Here is a 20,385-nt window from a genome sequence, read left to right on the forward strand (position 1 = left end):
TGTTTCCCTCATATAGTGAACATTTGTGTCCAACACATCCTCAATGAATACTCTACTGTAGACCTTTCGTGCTTGGCTGACACATTTGTAGCTGGCCCTTACACATTCAAGAAGGTGGAGTATATCGAGACTCTGCAAAGTAAAGTGGTTGATCGGGCCAGAACTATCATCCATGCAATCCACGCATCAGGCCAGTGTCATGATAGCTTTCGAGCTGCCATCATTTCTGGCAATGCAGAAGGATGGTTCATAGATGATGACAATGAGTGTATGGCCCTTCCACTTGTCGAATTGCTATGTGACAAGCCTACCCATTGGGATTCAACGTACATCATGCTCAATTGTTTGAGAATCCTGCAACAGGTAATATTTTGTCTCTTTAAATTTTTGCATCACCTAATGCATGCCTAGGCTATCAACCATTGGATTGATCTTCCTGCTCAATGCACCATAGTCCACCATAAACTGAGCCCCATTAATTGGCAAGTCCTGCAGGATCTCAAGGTTATTTTAGAGGTATGTTTTAATTTATTTGAAATTTATATTGTATTTACTGTTCTACATTAGGCACTGCACCACACTCAACAATGCATGTCTGGTGAGACCAGTCCTCTACTGGGCAACACCATTCTGGCCTTTGAAGGGTTGATTCAAAGGTGGAAGCTTGTGGCAGACCATGTTCCGCATTGTGCACCTTTGGTTGACATAGGCTTAACATGGGCAGCTAAGTTGTCATATCCTGTATGCCAGACATAGATCCCATCATATTCCCACGCTTTCCGGACCTATTTCCGGACCCCATTTCCAACTCATTGCTGGATCCCCTATCCTGTCCACCCTATGCACATTCCGTCCAGCAAGACATCTGGACTTTACCTCCTCTCGGATTCTGGACTACATCCACCACCTCACATATCTCAGTCCTGTTTCCACCCTGCCTTCCAGATCCCCAGATCTCCGGACCTCCGGATATTAACTGTTACTATCTCCGGACCTATTCCCACCCTCTGTCCGAGATCCTGCGCCTATCCCCATTTAGGCATCTCTGCCTTTCCGGTTCTCGGTTATCTCTCTTTCCGTCTTGCTGATTGATCCTTGTACTAGTTTCATCTCCGAGTTCATTTACTTATGTTCCGTCTTACTTACCAATGTGTTTCTGCATGCTTGTACATAGCCTTACTCCTTTGCTTACTGATCCTCTCGGATAGCCTCTAGTATATAACCCCTGTACAACTACAGTAGAGTCCTCAGTCTGAATATCATCTTAGTTCCTACTCTCTCATCTTAGATCCTGTTCTACTTGCCAATCATCTTCTGGACTTCAGTCTGTCGGAGTCTTGTCCTTTTCCATAAGGCCTAGGGAATCCTTTCCCTAGGCCGGAATTCCGGACCTTTGGATTTGTCCCCTATGTCTCTGTCCCAAGTCTAGGGATTGCTTCCCTAGGCTGGAGTCTTGCCTTTCTGGCACTCACCCTCTTTCTGGACTTAGGTCCACTTCCTGTCCCTCCAACTCTACCTTAGGGTAGTCTACCTCTGTTTGCTTCTACATTGGGCTTCGTCCAATGTAGCCCCTATTCCTTCTGAACCTCTGGACCTCCTGTCTTCTGTACCTCCGGATGTCCTGTCCCTCATACCTCCAGGCATCCTGTCCTTCAGACATTCCGCCCTCCATACCTCTGGACCTCCTGTCCTCCATACTCCAGACCTCTGGACCTCCTATCCTTCCATCCTGTTTTCCTGTAGAAGTATTACCTTGCAGCAGGAACTCTCCTGAGCACTTCCTGCATTCCTCTGGAACTCTCCTGTGCTCCTCCAGATGTTTCCCGCGCTCCTCCGGAAGTCCTCCCACACTCTCCACCAGAGTAGCCAGCCTCCAGAAGTCCTCTGGACTTCATTGGACCATCATCAGACTTCCTCTGAAATGAAGGGCACATACTCAGGTAAGGGGCACAGCGTACGAGCTGAGGCCAAGCCCCTCTGAGTCAGTCTCTCTCCCTTGAGCATGGTTCTTAACATAAGTATGATGACCAGATGTCCCTCACAGGAGTGTATGCTGTCGCTATGTGTAAGTCTCGCATATTTTTATATCGGTGAATTCTCATGGTTGCGCACAGCTGTCGATCCTATGAGACATATGTCATGGATCAATGACAATTGGACAGCCCCATGAATCAAAGAGGCTAAGGACTATATTCTTCAACTGGTATGTCTGTACTATGGTAACAACAGCTAAATGTTTACTGATATGTCCTGCAGATGCAGAACCAGAGGGTGGCAAATGTATCTGCACCATTCAATCAGCTGGTGCCTCAGCCACGTCCTGCTACATTGGGCTCAACTATCTATGGACTTCCTGAAATCAATATACTGCCATGTTGCCAGGGTGGACCCCAATCGGTTGAAGACAAGTTCAATGCTTATAGCACCAGTGTTCTTAGCCCCACAGGTACAGATATACAGTGGCTCAAAAAACTGTCTGCATGTTTTGACATTTTTCACTATCTATGATATTGTGTGAGAACGAACAAATGCCTCAAGGACATGCTTATACCACATTGTAGTATGGCTTCAGGGCTTTCATTTGAGCCCTACACCGTGGAATTTTGTGGAGATATGGTGGAGACATAAGGCTTATAAAATGATGACTCATGTGGACAGTTTTTTGAGTGTATATTAAAACTATATAAATCATTATTTATGACACCACAAAAATCATGCCACTATTATATAAATTATGAAGTGGTGTCATTATGTTATTTTATGACTATATCTAACTATATAAACCAGAATATCTCATGTATCATAGTCATAATCACCATGAAAGCCATCTCCTCTGCTCAAAGAGATAATATCCTCTCTCTGTCTTATGCTGGCCTCTCTGCTCACCAAATTTCTTCTAGAACTGGAGTATGCAAGTCCACTGTGGCCAAGTTTATCAAAGAAAGCCACCCAGACAAGGAAAACTCTTGTGGAGGATGTCCATCCAAGCTTACCTCTACTGACAAAAGGGCTATTATCCAACATATCACTACAGGAAAGGCTGATAATGCTGTCCAAGCCACCCATTATATCAATTCCACCATCACTACCCCTGTCTCTTCACAAACTGTGAGGAATGTTCTCAAGGCAGCTCATCTCAAGGCAGTAACAAAGAAGAAAAAGCCTCTTCTCTCCATCAAACATAGGCAGAGAAGACTAGCCTTTGCCTTAGCTCATCAACACTGGACTGTAGAGGACTGGAAGCATGTTATATGGTCAGATGAGACCAAAATCAATAGGATTGGGTCAGATGGGAAGGTATGTGTATGGAAAAAGAAGGGAGATGGCCTAACAGACAGAGAGGTTAATGGAACTGTCAAGTTTGGAGGAGGTTCTGCAATGGTATGGGGCTGTATGGGATGGAATGGTGTGGGAATGCTTGCTGAGGTTGAGGGGAAGATGAATGCTGAGCAGTATGTGGACATTTTAAATGACCACTTGCTGCCTAGCTTGGCAGAATCAGGGATTGATGAAGAAGATATCATTTTCCAACAGGATAATGATCCCAAGCACACATCCAGAAGAGCTAAGGAATGGTTTGAAGAACATAACATCAATGTTCTTGACTGGCCAGCACAGTCTCCTGATGTCAATGTCATTGAACATCTCTGGGGAACACTCAAGAAAAAGCTTCAAGCCTATGAAAACCTCCCTAAAGGAGTATGGGAGCTTTGGGAGAGAGTAGCAGTGGAATGGGGGAAGATCACAGCTGAGGATTGCCAGAAATTAATTGAGAGTATGCCTAGAAGGATAGAGGCAGTAATTAAAGCCAAGGGAGGTCATACAAAATACTAGAATACCTGGTTATTATTGTAAAATACTTGAGTCAAAAAACTGTCTGCATGAGTCACCATTTTGTGAGCCTTGTATCTCCACCATATCTCCACTGATTCCCACGGTGTAGGGCTCAAATGAAAGCCCTGAAGCCATACTACAATGTGGTATAAGCATGTCCTTGAGGCATTTGTTTGTTCTCACACAATATCATAGATAGTGAAAAATGTCAAAACATCTGGACAGTTTTTTGAGCCACTGTACTATCATTTTGGATGGTAAGATCCCTTATTTTGTTAATATGTTTAATTGATGATGAGGGTGGGCTAGGTTTCAAAACTGCTGTTTCCGACACTATACAAACTTGCTATGGACTTCCTGCCAATTCAGGCCTCTTCTGTTCTGTGTGAGTGCATATTCTCCTCCAGCAGTGACACGTTTACAAAGAAGCAGAATCACCTCAGCCCATACTTGATGGAGGTCCTACAGATCGTGAAATTCATGCTGAAAAAGGACTGACTTCACTTTACCAAGGGCTGGGCAGCATCCCAGAGCGACATGGAGTACCACCTGATGTGTGTCATGGGTGCGAGTCATGAAGACCTCTTGACCTCTGGCTCAGATGATCTACTAATATCCACTGTAAGTGGAACTACTTTCAGCAGTCACAATTATGAGGCCCTTCTTAGAGTTATTGTAGCAGACGAGTGTGATGATGTTCCTGACAATGTTCCAGACATTCTTCTGGTCTCTTAGTTCTTGCATGTTCATGTTTACTGCTACTGCTACTTTTACTGTCGTCTTATGCATCCCACTGTACTTTTGTCATTGACCTTTTGACTATCAATCTATGTTTCCTCAGTCAACTTGACCCTTGTGCACACAGCTGACTTCCAGTAGAGGTCCAATCACGATTCCTCAACTGTAGTTGACAAATTTTTTGCTTCATGCGCTTGATCTTGGATGATTCTAAATTTATTTCTAATTTATTTTTAAATTCAATTTAAAACTATATATGAGCCAGTTTAAACCCTTAAATTTGACTTAACTACAGCTAATTGAGTCAAGTCAGACCATAAATTCTATAAACTGAAGTCACATGCTGGCTTGGTTATCTACAGCTCTAGCTGCAGCTAAAACCGGCAATAAGCCAGAGCTGCAGCAACACTAGTACTGAGGCATGGTACAGGTTGAGTGCTCTAACCTGTGCCTTCCTAATGTGGAAATTTGATTGGCGTTCAGTTGTGCCAACTTCCAAGCACCACTGATGCTTCTATATATAGAAGTTCTGTTTGTCATCCCAGGGACTGTTCTTTGTTTTTGACCTTGTCTGTTCTACCACATGAGGAAAACCCTGCTGAGTTATGTATCTTATTTGTCACCAAATTGTGAGTGATTCCTTATGAAAGTACAGTTACATTTGTAAGAAGAAAATGAGCATGTTTGGGGGGTTAACTGGTTGATGGGATTCAGAGAACAAGAGAAGAGCAAAGAAGTGAGTCCTGGAAGACATGATCAATCAGAAGAAATGGGTCGGAAAAATAGCAATGTAGAGGTGAATAGCTTGGTTTTGGCAAGTGTCCTAGTTATCTGAGCCACTGAATTTATCCAATTCCTCCCAAGAAACCTTATGCCCACCCCCATCACACATGAAACCAGTTGCAATTTGTGTCCAGGCAAATCTGGTAGGACATTGACAATTACTTGGAAGATGAAGGAGTGCTTTTTTGATCTTTGCCTTCATCTTATCATCTGTGACGCCACCAACCTCTGACTCTTTATTCGCTTCTTCTTCAGCGGCTTTCCTTGCTGAGCTCACTTTTTGGGCTTCATTTTCTGTGTTCTGTCAAGCCCTTGCATCTGCTGCTGATTGTGCCTCAGCTACATGCTGCTTCACCTCAGCTTCTGTTTTGGCCTGCTCATCAGCCGCCTGCTGTGTCTCAGCTGCCTTCCTGGCATTTTCCTCATTGACTGCCTTTGCTTCTGTGTCATCTGCCCGCATCCTAGCTTCTTGACGTTTCTGAAGCAGACACCTCCCTTCCTGGTCATCCAGCCAAGTAGCAGAAACATCCATCAAAAGAGAGTGAAACATGGCCATGGTAGGATGCTCCAAGATGCGGACCTGCAAGTACAGACGGCTGCTCTGGACAATGTGGACATTGAGAGGAATGTGTTGGCAATCTATGAAGTGGTTCCAATGGTTCTCCAAGTTATTAGCTTTGATGCCTAGCACAGACAAAAGGCACACAGCAGTAGCACCCTCGCTAGTCTGCGGCATGACATTTATATCATTGGGATGGGTAGTTATGTCTGTGATAATCCCATCTTCCGGCTCCTCTGATTCTATTTTGGCAAGTAGAATATTGGACCAAACAACGCAAGGTAAGTGATCATTTGCTGTGCTGTATTTGGCCATATACGACACTGACATGAGCATTGGGTGGACCATGTCCTTTGGGATAGGGACATCCAACATGAGTGTCCAGTTCCCACAATTATTGCTGATGAGCCTGGCAAAGCGCTGGTTTGAATATGACGCATGGGTGTGAACCAGGCTTGTGTCTTCCAGTGGAAAGGTAGCTGATGCCTGGATGATATTGGTGAATGGCGAGATGTTTGATAATGAGATCATGCAATGTTGAGTGACTGTGGGGACTTACAGAGTATTGAGTGACTGACGGGACATCTATGGTGGGCTGGGAATACACTCCATCCATACCCAAGGGTTCATCAAGTGCAGGAGTGAGGGCTGAGCACACACGTCCACATTGCTGGACGTGGGTGACTGTCATATGCCATTCCAGACTCTCAACTCTAAATCCACTTCTCCAGATATCCAGATCTGAGATCTGGATCTCAAATGATCTGATCTATCTTTATCTCCCTTCTGGAATCCAAACCCTATATCGGCGCCCAACTCCATTTAGACTGCCCCTGTCTCCGGACTCCAGTTAACCATGTTTCCCTTTTGATTATTGATCCATTACATACATTTCATTTCCGGTGTTCATTATTTGTGATCTGTCCTACTTACTAATAGACTCTGCATATGCTTCGTACATAGCCTTTATGTTTGCTGACTGATTCCTATATGATACCTACAGTATATAAACCTCCTGTAACTCTCGGAAATACTCCAGTTCGAATATCATCTTAGTTCCTGCTCATTCCTGTGTCCTCTGGATTCGAGATAAGTCTCTTGTCATATTCCGAGTCTTAGGATTGCATCCTAGACTACATTTCCGACTCTACCTTAAAGGTAGTCCACCCTCTGTTAGTTTCTAGTCCGGACTTTGTCTGGATTAGTCTTATCTGCTTGCCCAGGTAACATCCAGACGTCCATCAGATTTATCTCACGTTTCAGATCCAGACGTCCATTATCCACCCTAGTCAAATCCCAGAAACTCCGGACGACTGTTCTAGCCCCCGGAAATTTCAGGCACATACTTGGGAAAGGGGCACAGCGTACGAGCTGAGGCCAAGCCCTTGTGATCCAACCCCCTTGAGCACGTGACCTTAACAGCGACAGGAGGCTGCCAGCTCACTTGTCCCCTCTGCACTAGCAGAGATGATGGATAGCAGTCATTTGGCTTGGAATAATATGGAAGAATGGTAGACTTTGCAAGTAGAGGGTCCTGCATAATTGTCAAGGTTGTCGAGGTGAGGTTGTGTGGTACTTGACTTCAAGCTTGCAGGATATTTATGTGTTCAAACAGGTGCTCTTGCAATCCTCCAGTCAGGTTGCTATAGTCTAGCAAAATATGCATAGCAATTATCTAAACTTGCTGTGAGATATCCTTGGAGCCAATATGGAACCTCTGAAAAAATCTCCACGACATTGCCTTAGAACAATCAATATTGACACTCGACTTAACTGCTTACAATAGGGAATCCCTGCATAATCCATAACTGCCTACTGTGGAAATTGCTTATTTTCGAATTTCATGTCATCATAACAATCAAGTACAGTTGGTTAGCCAAGCCTACTGTGTCAGAAAATTGGATCCAGAGACCCTGAGTATCTTGCAATGATAAGGACTTCAAATCGAGGGAAAGAGTGCCTGTTGTGCGGGACAAACATGCTTGATGCCACAGTGGGCGCCTGATAATCTAGGCAAATGACCTATCATTATCAAACCAGTTTAGGGGCTTGTGAGATTTCAAGCTTCAAGGATGATCTTCTCCGTTTGTGGTGGATCTTGCATCCAAGCATGTGCTAGGTGCACAGCCAGTCCTCCCCTCCATATATGGCAACTTCTTCGCCACTGGCAATGATTAATCTGATTGATGATTAATGATTTCTTGGGCCCAGTAATACTTTTGCCTTATGCACACACTGTGCAGAGTTTATTTGCAGATCTGCAAAAGCTATTGGGTATGAGTTCCCCTATTAAGCTTGTACTCCACTGAACTTTTTCTGAGACAGCCCCACTAGCAAAACACTCCAGAATTGAGTAAACTTGACTACCCTGAATGACTCAGAGGAGTGTCTGCATGCAGTATGAAGTTTAAATTGGCATGCTCTTATCAGAATATACACTACACCCGGGAGCTCATGCCCACTCAATAATGTATGTGCCTGATTTATTTGTTTTCTGATATCTCAGGCATGAAATAAGCGATGTGATGAGTGCCAGAAAACCTTCCACATAGTTATTTCTGGGGCCATCATTAGAAGAATCAGAACCGCCCACTACATGCAGGCGCCAATATTTGACTGGTTTGGCTATGTCATGGACATGCGGCAACAGAGTGCACTTGGGGCTTGCATCACACGAGCTTACCATCCCCTGTTAGGTCTCTGAAAGCCCTCAGTTCTCCGAGATTGACCTTCCGAAAGGTAGATTAATCATGCCAATTCAATGATGGCACTCTGATAAAATCAGCTGGTCCATTGACATAGAAGAATTACTAATAATATTTCACCTTGGTAATGCATGGCATCTCAGAACACTGTTTACTAATGCTGCAGCGCTGGATCCTCAAGGCCTCACTGATGTCATTAATGCTAAGGATCTCACACATGGTCAGTTACTGCCTCTGACTTCTGTGCCTCTGTCATACTCGTATCGACCACTCATCAGGTCATCAATCATTCCAATTTTCCAGAAACACAAGCCAGTTACAGCAAGTTTACAGCGCCAGATGCAGTTCTGAGATTCTCGTGATCCATGGCAATATCACCACTCAAGAGCCCCCCAGTTATTGATGTATTGTATCCATGATAAGAACATTTCAGGGAGAATTGCATATGCACATGGCTATGTTGGGCTACCGCAGCCCCCAACCCCCAGAACCAAGATAATAAATCCTTGTACTGATCAGGTGCATCATTGTAGGGAATGAGAATCCTCTAGGCGTATATCACACATATTTCAACTCACGATGATTGGTACAGTGCACAACTCACTAGCTATGACTTTCCCACAAAACGCGCCAGAGGTGCGACGCTTTCCCGCACTATGCGACGCATTCCCACACACGCGCTTAGCGCGCTCTTCCCGCGCTCGGTCGCCTATTGTTGCACAGCATCCCAGTGCATCCATCCATCATCCAACCAGTCCCCTAGTGAGTCCCTTTTCATTTATTCTCATATTTAGCATTGTATTATATATTATTCCATCATGGACCCTTATTTACATCATTTTACATACTTAGAGCACTCCCTGTTTGCTTCCGAGCCCTGGGAGCATGCCTAGGCACAGCTTACCTGTTGCCTGGGAAAGTTTTCATACACCTACCAACCACCACCAGAGAGGTATGGCTACCACCACCATGTCAGTAGTCACCTAGAGTCAGAATCTATCATCTTCAGCCAGTATGCATCAGTCATCACCCTAGTCCTCAGCCCAAGTCCATTATTGTCACCAGCCCATTCAGCAGCCCCAGTTCATGCCTTCCATCAGTCTTTACACATCCGCACACCACATGCACTCTATTCCCACGCTTCGCGCACCTATGCGCTCGACATTCCCGCACACGCACTTTCAGCATGCTTCACCAGAGTTGACCTGGTGTCACCTTTGTGGATCTTGCTTTCCTTGCTTCCCCTAAGGGTCAAACACATTGCTCAGCACACTTCGACCAACACCTAGAGAGTCAGTAGGCCTTCCTCTCACCACCAGAGTGAGAGCCCCTTTCTTTCTTTTGCTCTGCAAGCCCAGCAGAGCTGTTGAACCTTCATCATGTTTCAAGTTTTCTGATGCATTGCATTCTCTTTGAGAATTGCTATATAACCAGGTCTTTCATAACTCCAAAAGATGACATTCACATATCATTTTATACAACTTCAAGACCCCTTCGAGCATCATCACACAGCCTATTGAACATATGGCTCTAGTGGTTCAATTATCTGCACCTCCACCTACATTCACTCTGACTCCGGTTGTCTTTCTGCCCGAACAAATCAATGAGACACACACCTACGCTGTCATATCTGCATATCCGGGTCTCAGATCTGACCCTTATCTCATCTCAGATCCACATCTTATCTCCCTCCAACATCTTGTCATTCAATCTGTCCACTCGTCTGGTCCAGTCCACAACTCATCCGAATCCACAACCAGTGCTCGTCTCCTTTCGGTAACCCCCTAACTCCGGTATTTCAGTTATCTGTATATCCGTCCTGCTCCCTGATCCATTACCTATGTTTCATTTCCATTTCATGATTTGTGATCCATTTCTACTTACCAATAGACTATCCACATGCTTTGTACATAGCCTTGGACTCTGCTGATTGATCATTCTGTTAGATACCTATAGTATATAACCTCCTGTAACTTTCTGTAGTACCTCAGTTCGAATATCATCTTAGTTCTACTCATTCCTGTCCTCCGGACTTGAGTATCCCCACTCTTGTCACCCTCTGAGACTTAGGATTGATCCCTATAGTCTATCCATATCCGCCTCTGTCTCTGACAGTCTATACTGTTAGTTTCTAGTCTGGACTCGTCCAGATTAGCCCTACAATACCTATCCTGCATCCAGAAGTCATCCAGATCCATTACGATACTCATCCGACCTTCCGGACATGTTAGTCTTGCCTTCCTGAAATAAGGGGCAATACTCGGGTAAGGGGCACAGCGCATGAGCTGAGGCTGAAGCCCTTCGGATCCAGTTATCCCTTGAGTACGACCTTAACATATGCATCGTATTCTGAAGAATCCATTTCTGACCTTGTTGAGAATGATAAAGGTCATTGGACATTCTCACTGGATGTTCCCATTCCAGACAATATGGTCTATCCAACTCTCACATATCTTGAATATACCGTTAAATACAGTATCAGGATAGCAAACAAGCAGGACACATCTGCAGTTCAAACCAGAATAATACTCACCGAGGTCTCTAACTCTGGCTCAGACACCAAACCCACATCCATTCCTGATGGGATCATCACTGATGCTCCTAGCACTGAGGTCTCTGACTCTGACTCAGATGCCGAACCCACATCCGTTCCTGATGGGATCATCACTGATGCTCCTGGAATTGGTGGCACTCGGGTAGAATTCACTCCACAGACACTCGACAGCATGCCCACCATGTGCCTCTCGTCCATGCCAGCCATCAAGGAGAACTTTCGCACTAATCAGTGGAACCACTACCTTGACCAACAACTCCTCCTCCCTCACATCCATATCATCGACTACAGCCACCTGTACCTGCAGTTGTATGTGACCGAAACCCCCTCACCTCTTGTACTATGCTCCCTCATCATAAACGTATCTGCTGCTTGGGTTGAGGATCTGCAGGGAAAAGTCTTGCATGATGAGATTGAAGCAGCTGAAATGAGGACAGTGTCCACAGAGAAGAAGATAGCAGAGGAGATGCAAGTGAGGTTACAAGCCAAAAGCAAGTCTGCTGAAGCTATACTCACGAGAGAAACAGCCAAAAAGGAGGGGGAGGCAGCCAAGAAGAAGTCAAGAGATGATCAGCTAGCAAAGAAGCATGCAGATGATCTCTTGGAGACTTGCAGGGCTGCAAAAAAAGGGGTATCAGGCAAGTAAAGGTAGCTGCAGAGGCTAGGGCCCAGAAGTAGTAGATCTGTAGTCGAGCACCAACTTCAGACTCTATAGTTCCACAAATTGTTTGGAATCATGTACAATGTAACCTAGTAGCATGCTGTTCGAGACTTGTCATACCAGTCTAGGGTTTTGTCTGCGTCAAATATCATTTTCTCTACAAGAAATCCTGTGGGAATTATTATGTCATCATTGTGCCACAACAATGAGCTACTTGAGTCTTCTCTGACCCAGTCATGAACAGCTTGGGTGGCACGTGTTTCACCACAAATGCCATATACATAAGATGCTGATTCAAGCAATCTATAATCTATAAAGTAGGATGTGACATGTGGGAATTGTCTCGCTAGCTCGTGTGGCTTTCACTTAGGAACACTTATTTCAGTTAACTTGGCTAATTTCTTTTTGGAAATCTTGCGTGGTTTTGTCATGTGTTTTCGAGTGCTGACTCAATACCGTTGCCCGTTCATATTGGGGCATGGGTTTTTGAGCTCCGACTCAATACTGTTGCCTGTTCAAGTGCAGCACATGTCAATAAATAATTGATGAAAATTTGAATGAGAGCACAGGGGAATGGGGGAATGGGCCAAAGGTGTGAGTGGAGCGAGTACTTTTGGTCTGTTCTCCCATTCCCCTGTGCTCTCATTCAAATTTTCATCAATTATTTATTGCACATGCTAGGATGTAGCTGAGGCCAGGAAGCCAAAAAGGAGTGTGAAGCGCTCTGTTTGCTTCCTGTGCCAAAGGCACAATGGGTGTGAAGCTAGTCTATGAAGTAAGGTGGAATGGGTTTCGGGATGTCATGGGTGCTCGTGTGGCTTTCGCTTATTTCATGTATTTTGCTAAAGGCTACATGGGAACACTTAGCTTGCTTAAACCTTGATTTGGGAATCTTGCATGGCCCGGTCACAGGTTTTTGAGCTCTGACTCAATACCATTGCCCATTTGAGTGCAGCTCATGTCAATAAATAATTGATGAAAAATTGAATGAGAGAACAGGCTGCATTACCCAGCACCTGGTGCCGGGTAATGCAGCCTGCCAGAATATCCTGGGACCATGCATCCAGCTGAGCGGTTGCATTATTTACATCCTCCATTCATTTTTTCCCTCTCTACCACAACATTGAGTTCGTCATTCATTACACTCCTCACTTGTTCAAACAATTTTTTTATACCCGCCCACTACTCCCTTTTAAATTTTTGTCACACCATAGTTTATACCTAGCACTTTATTAGCCACACATCTTATAGTTTACTGCATCAATTACTTTTTGCCATCCCCTGGCTTAACAAGTCATATGGCATGATAAGCAGGTATCCCGCCCTCCCAGCAGCTCGACCTGCTTGTGTCCCATCCAAAGCTAATGTTCAGTCCAGCCCAACCTATTAGATTGTGTCACCTGACTCTCAAGCCTGTCAAGGCTGGACGGAGCTTTCTTCTAATTTGCCATTTTTGACCGTGACACTGAACTAATCTGGAGCTTTGTGTACACCATCCAGCCTGCCCTTGCATTACATACTCATGTTACTGATATCATGGTACATCTGCAGGGACAATTCAGAGGACAACATACAGGTTTCAGATCTACAATCTCTCAAACCACATCAACACTTCATGCAAAGTATTTTCTCATCCAGGCAATGCAACTCTCTGCCTCATTTCTTTCCAACTCTGAATGCAAAGGAACAGTATGTACTATGTGGGTCAGAAGGGATGCTTTCTTATTCCCTCTCCATCTATCTACAACACATTGCTAAAACCCAATGATCCCTCGCAGCAAGATGTCAATTGGATCATAATGATTACATGATGATCCTGGATTCCAGGAGCGCTTGAAAAGTTGAAATGATGTGTGAGTGGCATTCTTTTAAAAATAGTAAAATGGGGTTATAGGGCAACTCTCAAGGTGAATACAATCATCTGAAAGTCAGAATCATAACTCACCTGATCAGTAGATAGGCCCAATGACGATTCGATGACCAATAATCCTGGTTTGGGGGGCTGCAGCCTGAACATATTTTGACATGGCCGTGTACGTGGTTCTGCCCAGTGTGTTCCCATCACAGACATGATTGCTGCAGCACTTGACACAGTGATATCAATAAGATGAGTCATGTTGCTGCTAAATAAATCATATCTGGTGCTGTAAGCTGTCTGCAGCTGACGAAGGTTTCAACTTTCAGGAAACTTGGAATATTATCATATGACTTATGATAGTTCAGTTACCACCACAGAACCAAGATTGTGATAATCTGGTTTACCCACAAAGATGCAGATTCAGCATCAGCATTTATATGGGGTGCTTTGAAACAATGTGATTTGGAACTTCAGGTGTGATCACGCTGGTGGAACCAGATTTTTTCAGATACCGCACAATGGAAGCTTACTTCAGTGAGAAAATTTGATCTTGAGAGTGGCAATTGAGCTGAGGATATCTGCTAAGCCCTCTTAGTGACCACATTAAATGGATACAAACTGAGTACCACTGTTCTTGGTGGGCTGTGTCAGGGATTGGCACTTGCCTGCTAAGATGATGATAACAGAGGCACAGAAGCAAGACAGGTAACAGTATGGTCTGCTCACAAAGATAATGCTGTTGGCATACAGTGGCTCAAAAAACTGTCCACATGTTTTTGCATTTTTTACTATTTACAATATTGTGTCAGAATACATAAAGACCTCAGTGACATGCTGATACCATATTGTAGTGCTGCTTCAGGGCTTTGGATTGAGCACCACATCGCGAGAATCAGAGGAGATATGGTGGAGATACAAGGCTTACAAAATCATGACTCATGCGGACAGTTTTTTGAGCACATATTAAAACTATATAAATCATCATTTATGACACCATAACAATCATGCCACCATTAAATAAATTATAAAGTGGTGTCATTATGTCATTTTAAAACCATATCTAACTATACAAACCAAAAATTTCCATATGTCATGGTTATATTCACCATGAAAGCCACCCCCCCTGCTCAAAGGGATAATATCCTCTCTCTTTCCTATTCTGGCCTCTCTGCTTGTCAAATTTCCTCTAGAACTGGAGTATCCAAGTCCACTGTGGCCAAGTTCATCAAAGAAAGTCACACAGACAAGGAAAACTTCTGTGAAGGGTGTCCATCCAAGCTCACCTCTACTGATAGGAGGGCTATTATTTAACATATCACTACAGGAAAGGCTGATAATGCTGTCCAGGTCACCTATTACATCAATTCCACCATCACATTCCCTGTCTCTTCACACACTGTGAGAAACATTCTCAAGACAGCTCATCTCAGGTCAGTAACAAGGAAGAAAAGGCTCTCCTCTCTATCACACATAAACAGAGATGACTAACCTTTGCCTTAGCCCATTAGAATTGGATTACATGGAATGGAAGCATGTTATATGATCATATAAGACCACAATAAATAGGATTGGGTCAGATGGCAAGGTATATATGTGAAAAAAGAAGGGTGCTAGTCCTCTCTGCATATGTGTGATAGAGAGGAGAGCCTTTTCTTCCTTGTTACTGACCTGAGATGAGCTGTCTTGAGAATGTTTCTCACAGTGTGTGAAGAGACAGGGAATGTGATGGTGGAATTGATGTAATAGGTGACCTGGACAGCATTATCAGCCTTTCCTGTAGTGATATGTTAAATGTCCCCCCATGTACAGTGCTGTACAGTGCTGCACACTACCCAATTTCTCAATAAAACATAATTATTAGCACACCATCTTGTTATATACATGTTTGTGACTACATTACACTCATTTTTACATAGAATCAATACTTGTGTGGTGCTGCAGAGCCTTTACAACAAAATCTATGTGACCTGTGACATGCTGTGTGGCTGTGGCGCTGTACCCAAATCAGGGTTTTGCTGATATGCGACGGAATCAGTACTACCCTGCAGCTGTGAATCACATAGTATCTGTGTTATGATTTCAATTATGTTTGGCTTCCCTATATAATTTCGTACATCCCATCTTTGCAAGATGACATCCACATCTCACTGTACCTCATCCACGGCATGTCATCAACTATTGACCCAGGGGTTTGTATGTCCATCACCCTTTGTGACCTTTAATACCTTACTTATTGGTATAATCACACAGATTCTATCATAAGTAAGGACTTTCCTAGTGTCCAAGTCCTTTCCTGGGACAACCTGAGTGAGTGTCCCACTTTACCTAGTACTTGACTGATGTATTGATGCGAATGTGGGATTCCTGCAAGACTATTCCAAGAGTGAGTATCATCTGTCCAGACAGTCATCGAATTTGCTGTTAATCATCACCTTTGTCTACTAGAGGTAACACTGGGTGCATTGACCCCATGGGATAAAACCACCATGTTATCAACTAGTGCTGTAGCATTTCTACAGCTCTGGCTTGTCGAGCTCATTCTGAGTCCTCCATTCCTCCAGTCTCCCACCAATACATTTACCATGTGGAACCTCAGTAGCAGAGAGTATTTGGCCTCGGATGATGGCAAAAGGGTTATACTTGTTCACCCCATTTCCAGCACATCTGAATATTGGGAAATCACAACACATCCCTCAGGGTCCTACTACAGGTCACTATACTCATTTAATGTCTGCATCATGCATTACTTATATCACATTCTTTTCATGCTGCTACAGCATCACAAATATGAGGTTTACAAGTACATCTGACTCAGTGGCTTTGCCATGGATTTTTATGGGAAATAATTATCCTTCACACAGAATCCATTGGATGTAAAAATAATCAGTAAGTTCACATAGCCCCAGTTGATTATTTTTCATCCACCCTGGTATACAGGTCAACACCATCCTGAGGAACAACCTCAATGAATGCTGGGACTTCCAGAAAGTCAGCATCTCTAACAAGGGTGTCTCGGCAGTGCTGGGTGCATCCAATATTGTCATCAACAACCAGTCACTAAGTTCACAAGTGCAATTACTTGATAGCAAGTAAGTAGCTATGTGCATGACAAAACGACATACATTGTCAGTGATCACCAACCTATGCTTTTGGAAACAGGTATCTTGTCTTATCGAAAGGAATGTTACAAGAAATTTGGAATGGCATGATGAAGCACAATTATCACTGGGAGATATACGATGAAGATGGTCTTGCTATAGGTTTGTTGTTCTGTTCCGATGTTCATTGACTACCAGGTAGCTGACTGTGTTTTACCCATGATCAGCATTCAAATTGGCCGTGGCCAAGTGGGGGGTTCAGTCCATCCTCAAGGATGTGAGCAACTCAAAGGTGAGTGACCCTTGGCCCTTCCAGAACACAGGAATGATCTAACTCTGATTCTTCAGAATATTGCCTTTTTTTGTGCCTATATGGTCGCAGGTCTCATGCATCCTACTTGCACATTTAACAGCTACAATATCACTTTGGCTTCAAAAAATATAAGAGTCCGGTATATTGAGTGAGTGTCTTGTTTACATACTATGTCTTGAGACCTATGGTGACACAAACTCAGCATCAATTCAGCCCTCAGACTGGCAAACCTGTGGTTCATTATTTGATCATTGTTTCATCTGCTGTTGACTAACAGAAGTTTTGCCTGTTCAGACACCCAAATACCATGGTTGGCCGTTCACTTATAATTGGTTGAATTATTATGTACCATGGATGTTACTGTGGTTGCAAGTGTCGCTATTACTGGACCCGATTACATCCTGGAAATTCTGCATTTTGGATATGGGAAGCCTATTGCCGATATCTTGGCCATACATGTCTCCTAGTGCTTGTTGTGATGTGCCAATCATGAACAAGTAGGCGGCCCCTAAGGCAAGAAAGTGGACGTATGTGATGGCATCATCAAACTTCGCAATTCTTCGTATGATCTCAAGAACCTGGTGTATGTATGTGTATGGGTGTTCCATACATCTAAGTGTCAAGTGGGATTGGTGGGTGGAATCGCTGGATTGACTTGGAATGGTGCATGTCTGTATTTTGGTTCATTACTGGTGCCACATCAGCAAAAGTGGCGCAGCCTGCATCACGAAAAGTGCAGAGTGATCTGAATGACCTGATTTCAGAACATCCAGGCTAGCAGGCAGAGTACTGGCAACAGGTGAATCTGTCAGCATCAGGTAAGCTTTCTGGTACCTGATTAGATTTAGATAGCCTTAGATGTGAACTAGACACATCAGATGTGAAACAGAATTGATTTTTGTTGCAGTAGCCACAAATGTACAGTGATGAAAATGTCCGGTTCACCAGGAAAATCAGTGAGCGCTGAACTGGACGTCGCATTCAGACACTGAATGTGTCCAATAGAAAGACTACAACATTGTCAGAGGCAAGTGAAGAGTCGTGCACATGAAGCATCGCCCAGTTAAATTTCTGTCATAATTGGCAAAAACACTAGTCTGACGTTGTGTCCACTGTCCAATAGCTCTGACTAAGAAGTGGTTTCCCACAGAACTTTCTCTCCTTATTTTCGCGCATCTCCCAGCAGCTTCCTTGCTCACCTGTTGTCTTGTCTCTAAACATTGGCACACCCTCACAATAGACCAAGGACTTTGGCATTGTCTTTGCTATGCACATGGCTGGGAATGGCACATGAACGTTGCCATGCTTACCCCTTTGGATGGACTTGGTGATGCAAATCCTGCGAATGAAGTTGTTCGTGAAGAAAGAGATGAAGATGGAGGTATGGGCAATGAAGAGGGGAATGAGGATGAAAGGATATGATGTTATACTTGCACATTTATTATTGCGCATTGCGCAGTCTGCACGGTGCGTGTTTCAAGTGACCCATTATTACCGCAACCTGTGCGCTGCCCTTTGCAAAGTCTGTGTGTTGCTTGATATCTGCTTGTTGTCCTTTGTGAAGTCTGTGTGCTTTGCTTTTAAGTTTTTTGTAAGTAATTTTTTTGCTAGTAGTTTTGAGGGTCCAAACAGGCCACAAAATCATGTGAGACGCTGTGCCATCACATGTCCTGCTGGCACGTCCGAAATCAGTCAACAGTAAAGCAAAGCAGGGTACTATTGTCCTTGTCGTATGTAGATGTAATGACAATCAAAATCATTAGTTGTCAATGCCTGAGTTATATGGCTCAAAGACTTGTATCATAAGTATCATGCTGCTGTAGTGAAGCATAGTGCAAGACAAACAGAAAAAGAGCAATTAAACACATAGACAAGAAACTGAAATGCGAAAGCATTAAAAAAGATAATCAACTGGCCTGATAACATATTCGGACTCCCAGGGATTGACTATAACTGGTGCGAAAGGGTCATCAGGTTGAGGCTGGTTGTGCCACAAAATATCATCCTCACTCACAGGGACAATTGTAGCTGGACGGGATAATTCAGGGCATGTTGCATATGTAGCTGGTACACTCAGAATGCTCAGCCAACTGTCAGTGAGCAAAGGAGAGGACTGTGAAGGCAGGAAAAGTGGGATGGCAGCTGTTTCTAATGAATAAAAATTGTGAGTCCAAATTTATGTTACCAAGGCAACAGGGACACACTGCTCTTGAGCTTTTTCAATGCTACTCTTGGATTTGTCGGCGATTCATCAGGGGAGAGTGCTGTGTGAGTACGTTTGGCTAGATATGCAGTTGTTAATTCTGTTGTCCAAATCTGAAAGTGGAATAGAACACAGACGTACCATTGACCATTGGTGTCTTCAAGATCTTCAGCTTTCCTTTGCCTTTGTAGTCAGTGTGAAAGTCTCCAGAGTCGCTCAACTCCATCTCCATCAAGGAGCTAGCAAGTTCAGGGTTATGGTTGGTGTCATCTCTGATACTGTCTGCATCAGACAGAAGTTCCATTTCTGAACCATCATCATTGGCTTCAGAATCTGAACCGGCTATAACAGGCTGGGTGTTCCAGGATTCGTACATGTGCTGTGGAATACAGTTCCTGGTGACTAACACAAGTTATTAGCACAGCGCTCAGGTGTATATAGTGGCAACCACACCAAACCAAAGGTGAGATTCTGTCACACTTGCTTTGTCCCTGCCCTTGTGCTTGGCTAAGTCTGTTCCAGTCAGACATGCAATGTCAACGGCAGTCAGTACTTGACCACTTTTGTTCAAGAGCCTCCAAGGCGGCTTCTCTTCCTGGCCTGCTGCCGACTGTGACAATGATGACACATTCCTGGGTCTCTTGGTATCAAGGTAATGGAAGACCTTTGGAAATAACTTGCATAGTAATTGACTGACCCAGGCATATGACCAGTCGTGATAGAATGTTGCTTGTTCATCCACATAGCATCCGCGATTCTTCATGGCCTGGATCTCATTCATACCATTTTTTGATGGGGCTTTCAACACTCTAATAGTGCCATGTCTCTGAAGATATGTTAGTGATGTGGACCCTTTCAAGCATAGGTGAAGGTTCATGACTAACATCAACTCCGCAAATGAGCATGCCAACTGATGCAACACGGAAATTGGATACTCCAGAGGTGGTAGTAGTACTCTGTCTTGCCTGGCTCCCAGAAGGTTGTGAACTAGCGGTAGTATCCCTCTGAGTCTAGAGAAAATGTGAATGCACAGGTAAATTTGTTAGTATATTGATGGTGCATTACCTTTTGTGAGCCAG

General features: G+C 43.9%; 4 protein-coding genes across 4 annotated transcripts; 3 read left to right on the plus strand and 1 right to left on the minus strand.

The window, feature by feature from the left end:
* Positions 1–270: 270 nt before the first annotated feature.
* Positions 271–756, plus strand: BJ212DRAFT_1257671 (uncharacterized protein; the record flags this gene model as incomplete). The annotated part of the gene is made up of 3 exons (XM_041329877.1): positions 271–363; positions 412–516; positions 568–756. The coding sequence occupies 3 exons, from the start codon at positions 271–273 to the stop codon at positions 754–756; spliced, it is 387 nt and encodes a 128-aa protein (XP_041200395.1).
* A 4,903-nt stretch (positions 757–5,659) lies between these two features.
* Positions 5,660–6,289, minus strand: BJ212DRAFT_1474703 (uncharacterized protein; the record flags this gene model as incomplete). Its single annotated transcript, XM_041339139.1, has 1 exon — positions 5,660–6,289. The coding sequence occupies one exon, from the start codon at positions 6,287–6,289 to the stop codon at positions 5,660–5,662; it is 630 nt and encodes a 209-aa protein (XP_041200396.1).
* Positions 6,290–11,048: 4,759 nt separating this feature from the next.
* BJ212DRAFT_1294787 (uncharacterized protein) lies at positions 11,049–11,819 on the plus strand (the record flags this gene model as incomplete). The annotated part of the gene is made up of 1 exon (XM_041332252.1): positions 11,049–11,819. One exon carries the CDS (start codon positions 11,049–11,051, stop codon positions 11,817–11,819), a length of 771 nt encoding a protein of 256 aa, XP_041200397.1.
* Positions 11,820–15,857: 4,038 nt separating this feature from the next.
* On the plus strand, positions 15,858–17,124 carry BJ212DRAFT_1294788 (uncharacterized protein; the record flags this gene model as incomplete). Its single annotated transcript, XM_041332253.1, has 8 exons — positions 15,858–15,885; positions 15,943–15,999; positions 16,064–16,075; positions 16,138–16,325; positions 16,630–16,781; positions 16,852–16,952; positions 17,018–17,082; positions 17,107–17,124. The coding sequence occupies 8 exons, from the start codon at positions 15,858–15,860 to the stop codon at positions 17,122–17,124; spliced, it is 621 nt and encodes a 206-aa protein (XP_041200398.1).
* Positions 17,125–20,385: the final 3,261 nt, after the last annotated feature.

Source organism: Suillus subaureus, assembly GCF_016647635.1.
Source record: "Suillus subaureus strain MN1 chromosome Unknown BJ212scaffold_1, whole genome shotgun sequence".
Classification (NCBI taxonomy): Eukaryota; Fungi; Basidiomycota; class Agaricomycetes; order Boletales; family Suillaceae; genus Suillus; species Suillus subaureus.